The 15,627-nt window shown below is 40.9% G+C and overlaps 1 protein-coding gene across 8 annotated transcripts in view; it reads right to left on the reverse strand.

Annotated features, from left to right (window-relative positions):
- SH3D19 (SH3 domain containing 19) overlaps positions 1-11,836 on the reverse strand; it is an 89,437-nt gene extending 77,601 nt beyond the window's left edge. For 2 of the 8 annotated variants that reach the window (XM_080407453.1, XM_080407451.1), the window contains exon 1: positions 8,484-11,836. In XM_080407453.1, coding sequence (XP_080263579.1) covers positions 8,484-8,601 — 118 coding nt within the window. In that variant the 5' untranslated portion in view covers positions 8,602-11,836. The remainder of the gene's footprint in view (positions 1-8,483) is intronic. The other 6 variants (XM_080407452.1, XM_080407454.1, XM_080407457.1 and 3 more) reach the window with 3 other exon arrangements.
- Between the last annotated feature and the right edge of the window lie 3,791 nt (positions 11,837-15,627).

Genomic DNA, 15,627 nt, shown 5'->3' on the forward strand with positions numbered 1-15,627 from the left:
CCATTCTTAGGTGAACTTCATCATTCCTGTCTGGAGACCACTGGGTGTTTCATCAGATATACTTGCAAAGGCTGAGAAGCTTATGACAAATGACAAAGCTTACAGCATTTGCCATCAGATAAACCGTGGCACTTGACAATGCCATTTTCAAAGTACTAGGTAGAAGGAGAGATATTTTTTCCAAAACTTTGACTTCAGTCCCAAGTCCCACATTTCTCTTCATTTCTGCAACCCTAGATTTACAGTCCAGACAGTTATAAAATGAATACAGCACATTGATGGAGCAATTTATTATGAGAAAGTTCTCAAAATGCTAAGCTTGTTTCCAGGTGTTTATGTGCCACCACTCCAACAGTATAAGCCAACAGTATTTTAATAATGAACAACATCACAGTACACTGTACACTCAAAAATTCTTGTAAATGATTTAGCACAGATGAGCACAACCTGAATCAATTTTCATGGGCAGACCTGTGATACTGAGCACTTAGGTTTTAATGCAAGACAGAGTGCACTATGAATACAAATTTATCACCTTAAGAAAAAAACTGGTATCAATTTTAGCTTATATCTTATAAATAGAAGCAAAATGCTATAGCTGAAGAAAAAAATCAAATGGCTTCTTTTATGCAGACAGTATTCTGTCTATACAGAGAATGGATCAGACACCCCTTTGCAGCATTTCCACATTTCACAATGCTTGAAAACTTACCTAGGTTTTTAAGCGTGTAAATCACCATGCCCAAAAACATATTAAAAAAGCAAAACAATAAGAGATTTATCATCACTATTCAAGAACTAGTGAATACCCAGTAAAAATACTAACCAGAATGTAAAAGGTAGCAAATTGATTTTATATAATGAATAATTGTCTTCCTTACTACTACATAAGATCTGAAAATCAAAGTGTAAGTGGATTCAAAGAAGGATTAATTTGTGAAAGATAAATACACTGGCAATGATTTAGCAGGGCCTTTCATATACAGCCTCAAGACGTTGCTAACACATTGACTGCAGAGGGGAAGGAATCTCTTGCAAATAAAGCTTGAGTCCTAGGAGGTGTTCCTTGCATACTTTCCTGAAGAAGTTTGTAGGCAATTGTCAGAAACAGATTACCTGAGATAAAGAACCTTTTGTGTGATCCACTGTGACGTTCCTATAAAATTCTTGTTCAATGGGTTTTTTTCAGTTTGCACACTGGGGCTATCAGAGCTCTGAAAGGCTGGGGCAGTACACCCTATTCATTATAGAAGTGCCAACGTCAATCATCTGAAATCTTCTGCATGTTCTGACCCAACTACATTTTCTCCAAAGGCCTGAACAAGCTGACTGAGTTGTTGACTCACACACCAAATAAATACAACGACCTCTTAAAAACCTTGGGGGGGGGGGGGGAAATAACAGCAAGATCTGTTCTGTTCAGCTTCTACTATGGCGTGAACATTTTTCAGCCCTGCTTTCATCCAGCCCTTCAAGCTGGACCCAAATACAGGTACATACAGCCATAGAAAGCAGGTATAGATTTGTTTTGTAACATACGTGAGACTTCATAAACCAATTAAACTCATCTTTGAAGCACCTTATTTAGAATTCCATTAAATCCTGTAAGAAGCTCCTAAATTCTCAAGGCAGAATGTCAAATTGATGTTTTTAGGATAACACATGCAATCCATGCAAATCTCTGCTAATTTACAACACCACCTGAAGCAGTTCGTGTAGCACAGCACCGTATCAGATGGTGAATTAAAAAATATCGATACCCATACAATCCTGTGTCTTTCAAAATTCATACAACGTCAACCACTAAATCTGTGCTTTCCTGCAAAACTTATTTTTGTCCTTCACTGAAGGCAAGGATGCTTGCTTGCCAAGCACAAACCACGGATGAACAGATGATATATTGTCTTCCCAAGTGTGCTGTTGGAATGTTCCAGTAACTTCGGTGCATGCTGTTTTTCAAGAGAAAAGTAAAAAACTCTTGGCCAGCAATGAAGCCAGTGCTTCCACCCCATTTTTGTATGGTTTGAGAACCTGAATAAGCAAGGCAGGACTGTGCAACAAGAAGGTTGAAGGGGCTGGACTTCATTAATTCGCCAGAGGAGACAAAGGAGCTATGTAACAACAGCACACAGCTACTTGAGGGGTAGCAACAAAGATCCCAAACGCAAAGTCTTGCTTGTGTTAGTGGATGATATCACAAGGGGCAATGATCACAACTGTGGCTTGGGAGGTTCAGGTTGAATGTGAGGAAAAATTCTTTCACTAGGAGGTAGTGCAGCATTGGAGCAAGTTACCCACAGAGGCTGTAAATCCCTCTGTTTTCCAAGGCTTTTCAAGACACAGCCAGACAAAGCCTTGGCTGGATGGATCTAGCCTTGGCAACAGTCCTGCTTCAAGCAGAAGGCTGCACTAGGTGACCACAGAACTCCCTTCCAGCCAACACTTCCATGGCCACAAATACAAAATCATCAAAGCAAAGAAACTAATCTATGCTCAATGTAAGGCACTATAGATAATAAGCATCAACAGAAGACATTTATGTCAAATGCCATTAAGTGCTATCAAATAAAATTTCATTTCATACTGCATGTATTGTATGAGATACTGATTGAAACAAAACACGCAGAATTACATCAACTTTTAATAGAGAGTGTGTCAACACCACTTCTCTGTTGCTTCCAGATTTTAAATGAAGGCTATACTGTCAAAAGTAAACATTCACAAATTTATTTACAAACATTAATTTTTTTCCCATCTGCAAACAACAACCACTATGGTAAAAGCTTCTTGCAATGAGGTTATGACTCAATCTGCCCTTTGCTGACTATCCACATTTTTTATGCAACAGCCTTGATTTATCATTTGTTACCTTGACAGGAAATGATTGCTTGCAACACAGTTAACAACATGGTCTTCTGGCAATCATAACTCAATAGATTATTCTCTGGTACAAACACACCATTCCTTATGTAATGATACATTTTTATGCCTGGCTTTGGCTATAACCTAAATGAAGAAGGTCCATTTCAATAATAATAATAATAATAATAATAAAGCATCCTTCTACAGTTTCCTTGGCTAGGGAATCACCCTGTTGACTATTAGAAGTTAGTCAGTTGCTTTCCTTGGAGCAGCCTTTATTTTTAGAAGAGTTGTTTCTTCAGAAGACGCAACATTCTTTGCTGTTCAGTCTACACTCTTGGCCAAGTAACTACAAGCAGGTTTTTTTTTTCTTGCCACTGACAGTACAATTGAATTTCAAGATATGTTGGTGAATTTCTGGGTATAGGCTACATTATTTAGCTTCGACAAACATTTTAGTTAGTATCTTGTACTTACCTCAAGCAAACTTCATTCAAAGACTATGAAATAAGGAAAATGTGTGCAGTAACTTCAGCAGGCTATGGGAGAGGCATAATCAAGTAATTTTTTAACACTTTACATGATACAACATATTGACAGTTAAGAGATTATTACAAAACAATTACATTATTTGCACTTTTTGAATTTTAAATGTTCTACTGCAGTGGTGCCTCAAACAATTATTAAAACTGAAGCCCGTGAGCCTGCCATCAGGACTACAAACCCAAAACAGACTGAATCCCAGGAGAAAGAGGGAAAAAATGCCCACCTGGTAGTCAATTCTACCACTTTGTAGGCCTGTGAGCCAACTGATTAAATAAAAACACCTGAACAACCACTCCCACCCACTCCCCCCAGCTCTCCTCTCAGCCCTGTTTTTAAGGGCTTCTTGTGTATACATGGCCAGACAAGCAGATCATAGATAGACCTTGTGCATTTATTCAAGACAGTTGATCTGCTCTACTGGATTATTATTTTATTTTCTTCTCTGGATAAGATGATAAATGGTTACTCTCACTATGGAAAAGCAGAACAACTTCCAGATCAGCACTGAAGGACACAGGCATGCAGACAGATAGGTTTCCAGCTAAACAATGCTGACTTCTGTCTGTAAAAGATGCAGATATTTCTGCTTCTTATAAGATCTAGTTAATATTTTAAGAACACAGCAACTCTTAGAGCTACTTTTTTCCTAATCATGCTTTCTTCCTGCTCCAGGGTCACTGGCCACCCTTGGGAAATACTTAGGTCAAACTGTTAATGTCATGATCCAGTGAACCCTAAAGGACATCACCACTCAGATTGTGTTCTCAGACTTCAGAATTTCAGACCATCTTATTTTCTTAATAAGACATTTCTTATTCTTCATTTCTTAAGGCCAAACACATCTTTTGCATTAACATGGGAACAACTGTTAAGCATTCTTGTACCAAATTCTTCATTGATCTGTAAAAAGTCTATGATGCCTGCAAATTTTTACTGAACTTCATGAGACACACTACAAAAATGTAGCCCCGTAACCTCTCAGCATGTTGAGCAGTGAAATATTCAACCTTAATTTGTTATACTGGATACAGCTCATTGTTCTCAAGTTCCAAAACAAGTCAGTGCCAGTTTGATGTGGGAGTTCTGGGAGTGTAAAAAATTGATCCAACTCTGATCTAGATCTTGGTTTGGAAAAAAAAACAAACAAAACCACAAACCAAAACCCCAAAGCATTCAGTCAACCAACCAACCAAAAATAGATGATTTCACCTATAATCGAAAATTGCCCACTGGAGTTGAGAAGTTCCAGAAAACATCTGAAATACTATGGAGAAACAGAAATGACAGGGGGGTGGGAAACCAAACAACTCCATCCTCCCCAAGATGTTTCACTCAGCATAGCAAAACTTGTGTGTAAAATTTACAGCCGCTGTGTGGGAACAAACCACAGACAAGTATTTGTGGTAAGTAAAACAGAGTAATATTAAACTAAGTCAAAGCCTTTCCTTGTATTATTGACCATCTGCACTTTTAACCACACATTAAAGTACAAATCAGAATAGTTCTTCATTATGAACTCAAATAGATTTCATTATTGACTTCTATATTTGGCAATATTATTTTATTTTTAAGTAAGGAAACATCTACCACATCCATACTGGGCTATTCTTTCTCAAGGAACACTGACCAGAATTCAAAGTGAAATAAACCAGGTACTGAATCTGTTAAAAATTTCTGGTGCACTTTAGATATCATCAGAACACTGAGATACTTCCTCAGCCCTAATGCCGCAGCAAGGACACATAATTAATCAATTCAGTTCATAACTAAGATTTATATTCACTATAAACTTTCCTGCAAGTACACTTATTTTAGTCAGTAGTCACAGAATAAAAAGCTAGTCAAAATAGGAAAGGACACCAGATTAAAGTCCAGTTAGACTGAAGTCTATCGAAAAACAGGATTTTTGTTTGGAGGTTTTGTTGTTGTTTCCCCTTTATTAAAAACAAACTAGATAAAAATACTAACATTTTAATCTAAAAAAGCCAGTAAAAATCCAGTGTTGTTTATTCTTCCCAGAACAACAATGTATGTGACAAAAACATGCAACAAAGAGGGCAGAAATCGATCAGGTCATTTTACTTATTTATATTGCAGAAAAAAAAAAGCCCTAAAGATTTCCAGCAAGACTGGCTTCCTTTCCCACAGCAGGTGACCAGATGATTCACTTTAATGAACCTGTGCAGCTAGTTATATTCTTCTCACTTCTTAAAGAATGTATCCTAGTTCTTCTCCCTATCACTTAAAAACCCCTATGCATATAAAAAAATAATCAAACAATCAGTGTTTTATCAAAGGGAAAATAATTTCATTAGATGAGTCTCAAATTGCTTAATATCTTCTCACAGGTTTTTCAGAGCATGCTAATTTAAAACTTTCTTAATTCAGGGAAAATTCCATTGTCATGATGTGTGGTGGGGTAAAAACAGGCAAACAAGTCACCTGAGCTATCTACGACTACTCCATGGACAAGGATGATTCTGCCCATCATCTGCTCATGTCTCCACGTTTTCACTCTGGGCTTTAATATCAGCTCTGGTGCTTGCCTTGCTTAAGCAAATCTCTTCAGCTTATTAAATAAACAAAAAAGTCCCCAACCTAATCCAGCTAAAATAACCAACGAAACAATCACCCAACCAACTAAATAAGAAAAGCTTACGTGAGTAGATCTGTAACAGTTTTGCAGCAATCTAAGCCAAACTAGCTCTTGACTGACACAGTTTCTTAACTCCCTCCAGCTGCATGTTCCTACTCTTTCCCTTGTGCCAGCTTCAACACCCATCAGAACCTGTATAAAACCATTCCAGTGAGCTGAATCAGCAGGCTCCCGTCCACTGAAAAGAACGAGAAAAATATCTCTGTGCTTTGCCAACACACCAGAACAGGTTGATGCAGGTTCTAGTGAGCACAATGGCTCCAAGAGAAGCCTCAGCAGCCACCGGCTAGATGAGCCCAGGCTGCCACCAAACCACAACTTTGGTAACTTTACTCACCGACAGGTTGGACAAGCAGCAGAGCTGACACACCAGAGAGAGCAGAAGTGTGCGTCCACAAAAGAGATGACGCCTCTAGCAGCAGCAGGCTGTTGGTATAGTTTAGCTGGCTTCATCCTACAATACCTGGCATAGCATAATTGTGACTAGTTTCAAGGGAAAACACTACTTCTTCATTCAATGCTCTCCTCTGTTCTGGTCCCCCAATAAAACAGTGTTAATTATATGCTGGCGTGTTTAGTAAGTCGAAAGGTGAAAGTTCACAAATGCTTCTAACTACCACTTTGCATACACACCTTGTATATGCAGGGCAAAGGTAAACAACTTCCCTTATGCACTTTCATGCACAAGCAGAACGTACCAGAAATTTAAGTTGCTCACATTCACAATTAGTTTAACAGACTGAAGTGCTTAAATTAACTGTCTGCTAAGATGCAACTACATTTCTTAAACTCTGCAAAAATATCCAACAGCATTATTTAACACCTATTTTACATTATTATTTTGGCAGTGTAACTGCATACTATATGAAAAAAACCCATGCTTATTTTCAATAGGTTTGTAAATAAAGGAGTAAGAGAACTGTCAAGTAAGGGAAGAGTGAACTCATGTACTTTGGGTGGTGTTTTTCACGGCTGGGAGTCTTTGTGCCATTTTCCACTGTGGAGTCTTGCAAATAGATGGAAAGATGATGAACAGGTAAAGCAGAATACTATTCATTCACACATACTTTACGCTACTAAGGTAAACAGTGCCAGGCCCATTTTAAAGGGGGATTTGTCAGGATGAAATAATAATAAAAATAAGATGAAGGACACAGGCCTTTTATTACTGATTAGTAGCACTGTGCCAAAGACAAACTCCAGGAACAAGCCCTGTTCCACAAAAAGGTGGCAAAGATTATATACATACATAAACTGTAGAACCAATTATACATTTTTTGCTAATAAAAATCTCCAAAACAAATACCTTTAAAAACCAAGACATCATAACCAGCACAGTGTGAACACTTAGCTATTGAGGAAACCGTACAGGAACCAACACTTTTTTTTTTTTTCCTTGCACCCTACTCTAAACAAAGCAAAACTCTGCACACATGCCAAGCCACAATGGGTTCAACAGGGTCCTGCTAATCCTGCACCTGCCCAGAGATGCAGTGACACAGCTAGGGTCACTGGAAGCCACAGCGCCTGCCTGTTGCCATTTTCCTCTGCGATTCCTCAAATCGCTGTTTTCGTCATCTACGAGGGGACACTCACTTCTTGTTGCTCAAACAGATGCAAAACCACACAAATGTAGAAGTCACTGTATAACTAAGGCTGTATTATAATCAAATTAAAACCCAGAATATTTGGAATTCAATTTTAAATACGCAGTGGGGCTGAGATTTTCTCTGGAAACAGATCTTAAAGAAATTATTCATTCTGGAGGGGATTTTACATTGACAGAAAAAGAAATGCTGCATTCACATCTCAGTGACTACATAAAGGTAATACATACGTTGCCCCTCAGTTAACAAAGATGCCTGAATTAACTACTTTCTCTTGCTGCCAGGATCTGCCGGATTTCACCATTTCAAATAAAAGCTTGTTGCGACCTTCAAGTCTCTATGAAGACATATCAATCTGCTTGCTCTCAAGCTCCCGTCTCCATGCCTTCCCGTACACAGGGATTCTTGCCTTCCCGCCTGCCCAGGCCTACCTCCCACACCTACATGAAAGGAGCTACACGCGGTCAACTTTGACACCCAGACGCTCCTCCATCGGGTACTTGCAAGAACAATCCGTATCTCAGTTCCTGATACGGCACCTTACACACCCGGAGATGCCCGGTGGGCAGCCGGAGCCGGGGCAGGCGCGGGCCCCGAGGCCGTGGGGCACAGCACCCGGGGGCTGCAGGCCTGTGGCTCTCACCGGCCCCTGGCTCAGGTGTCCCGGAGCCGGAGCCGAGGTGAAGCCGCCGGGCCGGGCCGGGCCGCGCTGCGCTGCCGCATGGCCCCCCACAGCGGTTCAGAGCCGGGGACCGGGCCGGGGACAGCCCACAGCAAGCGACGCCACGGCCCGCCGCGCCCCCGCCCCTCACCTGCCGCCGAGCTCAGGGCGACCCTCCGGTGCCTCCTGCCCAGCTCCCGCAGCTCCTCCTCGTCCTCCTCCAACCTCCAGGCTTCGGCCATCGGCGGCGGGGGGGCGGCTGACAGCATTCAAGAAGCGGGGGCTGCCATGTCCGCCCGCGGCCGGCACCCTCCCCTCAGCGCGGCCGCCCGGCCCCGTGATCCCCGGGGCTGCCCCGCACCTGCGCCCTCTCCGCCCCCGCCCCTGCCGGCGAGCTCTCAGCGCGGGCCGCCGCGCTCCGGCCGGTGGGGAGAGCGAGGGCGAGGCGGGAGCCGGCGGCCGGGAGCCGGCCTTGCCTGCCCATCCGCGGCTCCGGCGTCAGCAGGAAACCCGGCGGCCGCCTGGCACCGCCACAAAAGGGGGCGGGGGAGGCGGCGGCGGGGGGAGGTACCTGGCGGCCGGGCAGCGCTCCGCCGCAGCGGGCACCCAGCCCCAGCAGCCTCTGCTGCGGGGCACAGGGGCGAGGGGCTCCCAGGCCTTCCTCCCCTCACAGCGAGGGTGAGGCGGCGGGAAGCGCTGTCGCTGCGGGCGGCCCGGGTGGCTGGGGGTGCCGGCCGTGCCGATGGGGCCCGGGGCGGGCGGCCCGCCCTGCCCTGCCCTGCCCGGGCGGCGCCGGGGAAGACTGTGGGGCTCCGCGGGCGGCCCGCTCCCACCCGCCGCCAGGAGGGCGCGTTGCCCGGCGCGGGGCTCGCTGCGGTGGTTTAAACTACTTAAGGAGTAGTAATCTTACGGAACACTTCAAACCAGTGAGGTACGCTCTTCCAGCACAGAAGCGATAAGAAAAATCTGGCCGCGGTTCAAGCTGGGCACTTAGAAGTCGGTTGTAGTTTTAGTTTTAATTACTATTTTTTTTCAGGGCCTCGGTTGCCTGTATCTAAAATTGAGATCATATTGCTGCTTCATGTTGTATGTTTACTGTAAACCCAGGTCATAAGTGGTTTTACAGATGATTTTGAATTAGGCACTACTAAAAAAAAAAAAAAGTTAAATTCAGCTTCAGAGCAGGTGGATAAGGGACAGTAAATAAATAAAGTATGTGACCACAAATTAGACCAGGAAGGTACAACAAAAAGTTGAGTAATCCTAATGTTGAGCAATATCAGTGCTGACTCACTAAGCACTGTCTACTCTGTACACCGAATAAAGCAGATTGCACAGGTTGGAAAAAATCTATGTGATTGCCAAACTGAACAATATAATGTGTGAATACAAATTATTGTCTATGCATTTCTTGGTGTTTCAGTGCTTGACTTTACAATCGCTGTTCCTTAACAGAGGTGCTTCTTCCGCTCAAACGTTTAGTGTTCCAGTGGTATAATAGTTAGATTTTTGAAGGATGTAAGGCTTTATAGTATTAAAGGGCATAAGGCCAGGCATAAAACTGAGTATGTAACTGAGAAATCAAACCTTCCACTATAGGTCTGTGTTCTCAAAAACCTCATGTTTCAAATGACCTCACCTCACAAACTTCAATGCAAGATCAGCATCCTTGTAGGTGATCTAAACTGGATACAAAGTTTCTCAGTGGAGCACCCCAGCCACAGATAGTGCTATAGCCGAGCCATGAAGCCTCGCCTGCAACGAAAACCACAAAAAAGTTCCAATGTGGAAAGTATGAGGAAGAACAGTAGAACAGAGGGAAGTCACTGGTATGTGCATACATGAGAGACAAAAGAGAATTCCTGTGTAAAACAAACATCATGTGTTGCTTGTATTCTGCTTCTTCACTGTTTACCCAAAGTACAGCACCTGTACTCAGCTCCTAAACTCCACTTAACCACAAGGAGTGATGACAACCATCTGTTTTCCACTTCCTGAATATCTACTTTCTATACTATGTGTTTAACTGCTGCTGGGGAGGAAGGAAATCCTCCTTCCTCCTTGCTATCATGTAAAATAACCAACAAAGGAAAGAGCAGAAATATACCATAGAAAAAAACATACACTCTAAGAGCCCAGAAAATTGAATTAAACCTTCTTTTGTTGCTGATGATGAAATTAACACAGAAGCTTCCAAGCCTATAAAACTGAAAAATATATTTGGAGGCCATCTTAGGCCTAAGGAAAATATGCTGAACATAGCTCAGCTATGACTAAGAAAACATTGCCCAAAATCAGTTTGGAATGATCATGAGTATTAATTTTGATGATCATCAAGTGTTCCTTAGCATTCACAGGGAAAGTCCTACTTAAAAATACAAATACAATACCTAAATTATATAAAGCAATGAAGTCTCTAAAGCAACTGCTTGGCCATATACTGAGCTCTGTCAGCAGGAAATGCACTTGGGATAGGGACTGAATTAGAGCTAGAGGAGCTGTTCCATAAATGCCTGGAACTGACTGAAGACAGATTTCACCAGAAAGGAAGAGATCAAACTAAGAATTCATATGTGGATACAAGATTCAGGTAGCAGTAACCAACACGCTACTGTAAACAGTTTCCAATCAGTACTACCGGAAACAACTAAAAATTCCAAGCATTTAAATGAAATTAAAATGCAAGGCAGCATTGCATGAGATACTTGAATGATGTTTCTGAAACATTTACTGCAAAAAACATTCAGTAATGTCCATTGTCTCCAAAAGGAGGTTGCTTACCAGTGACTAGAATTCCTCAGGGTATGTTGTCTGTAGGTGTACTCACACTGCCAGTGCAAATGCCACAAGCATTCAAGCTTAGAGGTGTTTTTTAAGGTTTTAGATGCCTGTAGAACAAATGTATGTAGGGTAATATACAGGAATGTGTAAGACAGTATGTTCACATACTCTTCACTTCTCTCAGCTGCAAAATCTGCTAATAGCCAAGGACTCTAAGGGAGTAGAGATGGAAGGTGGATGTCTAGAACTCCATTTCTTACAAGTAATTCTTCTCTAGTGAGTGCTTGCCAGATGCACTCATCCATACCCTGAAAGCTGTGCCTCGCTTCCAGTTTATGTTAGTATTTTCAAGTGATAAACAGCTTTAGAGTTTTCTGTGAAGTGCAACAACACATCACTGGCTTGATACCTGATAAAGGTGTGTAAATAATGGTGGTACCTAGGAAGGAGGTAGGCTGTAACAAAGTCTGCAGGAGATAGATGGGGCTCTGACAGAGTGCTCCTGAGCAGCAATAGCAGATCTACCTTAGCAGTCTTGGAACAGATCCTGACAAAGCCCTTTATCTGGGTAAGTTGTTTCAAGAGGAAGAAGAGAGCTGTGCTTCTCAGTCTTTAGACAGGCAACAAAACCAGCTGTTGAAATAATCAAAAGAGCCACAGATGCTGACTGGTCTAATAATAGCCTAGGCCAGACAGAGTAATTTGCAATAATTTGGCTCAGATTGGAACACACACAGAAAAAACTTCTGTTGGGTTGTTGGGCCCAAAGGAAGAAGAAAACAAAGATGAGGGGGGATGTATTGGACCCAACTGTTTCAAGTGCAGCAGGAATTAAAGCCATGTGGGAAATTTTTTCCAGAAAGTCAAGAAATAAAGCTCCTCTTTTCATCAAATACACTGACAGAAACTATCAACAAGAAATAAAAGCAGAAGAAAAAGTACAGGTAGAAGCAAATTGCAAAAGTTGTATTAAAAAAGAACAAAAAAGAAGCAGAGCACTTGCTGTAGTGGCAGGTAGTTGAGAGGAACACATCAGCATGTGGCATATGCTGCTTTAAAGCCCTTCATGAAGTACAATGTATTTGTGTCTTTCAAGCAGGGGGAAGGAAAAATAATTGCATTCTTGTACTTCAGTGAGAATCTCTGCTTGTACATGTGCGTAGGAATAAAAAGACTTTTGTGTATTTTCATAGCTACATTTCGCCAAGAAAACAAACCTTAGTGTCTCAAAAAGTCTGCGCATTGGTTGTTAAAATCTGGAAATTTCTCACTGAAATTCTACTTTGTCATATGTATCTTTGCTGTAATGTACACATTTGGAATTTCACAATGGTGAAAATAGAATGAAAGAAGGAAACAACGGGATAAATGGGTCTTTGCACTCTCTGCTGAATGCTTACAACTAGTTGCTTTGGCAAATATTATTTTTTTAAGTATTTTGTTTTGGGTTTGCATCCCTGGAATTGCCATTTTGTTTGGTCCTGCAAAAAGACACTGTTTTTCAACAAAAAATATCAGCTCTATAGAACCGCTTAATTGAAGTTGCCCATGTAGCCTCAATGTCTATTCAGGTTCTGCAAAGCAGCTGAAGCCTGCAATGAATATATCAGTGTCTGGCTGAGATACAGGAGCCTCAGACCACAAAAGAATGCAGACAAAGGATTTTTTTAAAATGCAAGGGATGAAAAAAAGTGTTTTGAGAAGGGAAAATGTAGCCTTTGGACATGACAACATTATTTTTGTTCTAAGTAAAAATAACAAGGATCTCGTTCAATAGACAAATGACGTTGGCAATATAGGCAGTATAGGAAGCTGACATTGCTGAAAGCCAAGATCTGATAATTTGATCTCCATTTGTGTTCAGCTGGTCCAATGGGTTTCAGTGTAGTTGGAGAATGACATATCAGGAGCCTGCAGGCTTCCTGAAATGTCTCCAGCTAAGTGCGGGTTCTCCTTGCATTGTTACAACTGCTTATGGCTCCCAGCATATTGGCACGATGACAATCTAAAAGTGGATGGTTTTATGATGAGTGAAGATGATTAAAATAGAATATTATTGATTTCCTTGGTAAGAACCTTTATTATTGAAACACTGGAAAATTACCTTTATGGAAAACTAGGGATTTTGAGACTGCTCTCAAAAAACGAGAAGGATCTCTCCATGAAAGCAGAAAATCCAATCATTTCAAAAGATCACAAATTGGCAACCAACTAGGGGAAATCTATTCAGAGGGAGATTCTTACAGTTGTTAGGTTTTAAATCAGTTTTACAAATAATTTTGGTTACTTTTGCTGTTTTCTGACCTTTGTGGACTGAAAGTTCTTTCTGTCCTGTTAACAAAGATATCTTAGCAGTATTTTTCTACTAGATTAGTGTTATCACTCACAGGCTAATAAATATATCTATTTCCACTGACTTCAATGATTAAAGAGAATAAGGAAAAGAACTGAAAAAAAAAAAGTGAGGAAATATGGAAGGGAAAAGAGCTGGTTCAGATGTAAACACGTCTTAGAAAGAGAGGCTGTCAAGGCCAAACTGATTCGTAGTTTGAGTGCTGAAGTGCTCATGTTTACTCTAAAACCAGAGAGTTATCAGTGGACAGTGTTGATGCTGTGCTAAGTGAGCTGGCAACAGCAAGATGTAAGAAGTATTATTACATTGGACACACGTGAGTCTAATACCAAAGAATATACAATGCCAACCCCGGAATGAGAGTCCAGCTTTTCTGCTGGAGTTTGCATTTCAGTGCAAAGAGCTGACAAGGGAAAAACTTATGGAAGACAGCAAACAGAGTCCTAAAGAACTTTCAAAATGTAAAGCAGGGTCATAAATTTCTCCATTTCAATAAATTCAGAAGTTTCTCACAGTACTGCAATTGGTTACAGATATAAGTAGCTCTGATTTTGTTTTCTTCTCTTCTGCCATGAAATGCATATAAACTGCCTTTCACTGGAAATACGTATGACACACAGGTGAATAATCTTCACAATGCAACACAAAATTTGTAGTCTCCTGCCTTGGGTTTTTTTTTTTTTCTTTTTTCTTTTTTCTTTTCTTTTTTCTTTTTTCTTTCTTTTTTCTTTTTTCTTTTTTTTTTTCCACAGTACCACCTGTGAGCATTCATGCATTCTGTCATGTTTTTCTTGTGCTGAAAATTGACACTGTTCACACTTACCAGAAATGTTCACAAAGGTACCTTAGTACTCAGCAATAGGATAATCTGCAACTAAATACTTGTATGATTACTACTGAGTTGTGAGTTCAGTGCCGAAAAGTTTAATATTAATGGAGTTGTAACAGTCTAGGTATATTAATGTGTGTTTATTAATGGAAAAACACTTATCTAATGTGGAAGTTTTTTAAAAATTCAGAATAGACTATTACGAGTTTCCAACTTTTGAAAAATTATTTTGATCTGTTACAGGCACTGTATTTCAGTCATACATTCAACAACACATAGCTCCTTAAAACAATTTGGTTTTTATAAAAGCTGAAGAATGGAAAAACAGTTTTATAGCTTTGACTGAGTACTTGGCTAGGTCCCTTGACAAATTTTGGATGACACCTGCTTATTTTGAACTAGACAGCCAAACATGATGTAAGATATAGCAGTGTTTCTCAGACATTTATTTTTCAATTTATCTGATGAGAAGGAAGGACTTGTATACCTCAGTAGCAATTAAGGGAAAATTAAAAATAATCCTACATGGTAGTATCAGTCCTTTCTTTTTAAATTTTATACCACAACCTTTACTCTAATCACTAAATGTCAATAAAGGAATAGATGATGACAAGCATTCTCATCATCAGGGCCTCCTTACTGGCTTTAAGGAGACTTAAGGCTTGACATCAACTATGGGGTTTATGGTTTTCACACTCATAGAATCACAGAATCATTTAGGTTGGAAAAGACCTTTAAGATCATCGAGTCCAACTGTTAACCTAGCACTGCCAAGTCCATCACTAAACCATGTCCCTAAGTGTCAGATCTCCACATCTTTTAAATATCTGCAGGGATGGTGAACCCACCACCTCCCTGGGCAGCCTGTTCCAGTGCTTGACAACCCTTCTGGTGAAGAAATTTTCCTAATATCCAATCTAAATGTCCCCTGATGCAACTTGAGGGCATTTCCTCTTGTCATATCCCTTGTTACTTGGGAAAAAAGACCAACACCCACCTTGCTAAAACCTCCTTTCAGGAGGACCTTATCAAGGTCTCCCCTGAGCCTCCTTTTCTCCAGGCTAAGCAACCTTATTTCCATCAGCTGCTCCTCATAAGACTTTTTCATGCTTACAAGAATCTATTTTGCTAGTCTTTTAGGGGTCCTGCGCTCTAGTTATACATACTTATTTAAACAACTGTAGGTTCTGAGCCGACAAATCCCAAGTCATCAAGGAGAGTCCTACATTGTTTAGGTAGATGAAAAGTTGAGCTGCAGAACTATTCTCTTTTCTGACTCCCAGAAATAGTTTCATGTTATTCATACATTGTTACTATAAAGCAATCTGGTGT

This window comes from Falco punctatus (assembly GCF_963210335.1).
Source record: "Falco punctatus genome assembly, chromosome: 1".
Classification (NCBI taxonomy): Eukaryota; Metazoa; Chordata; class Aves; order Falconiformes; family Falconidae; genus Falco; species Falco punctatus.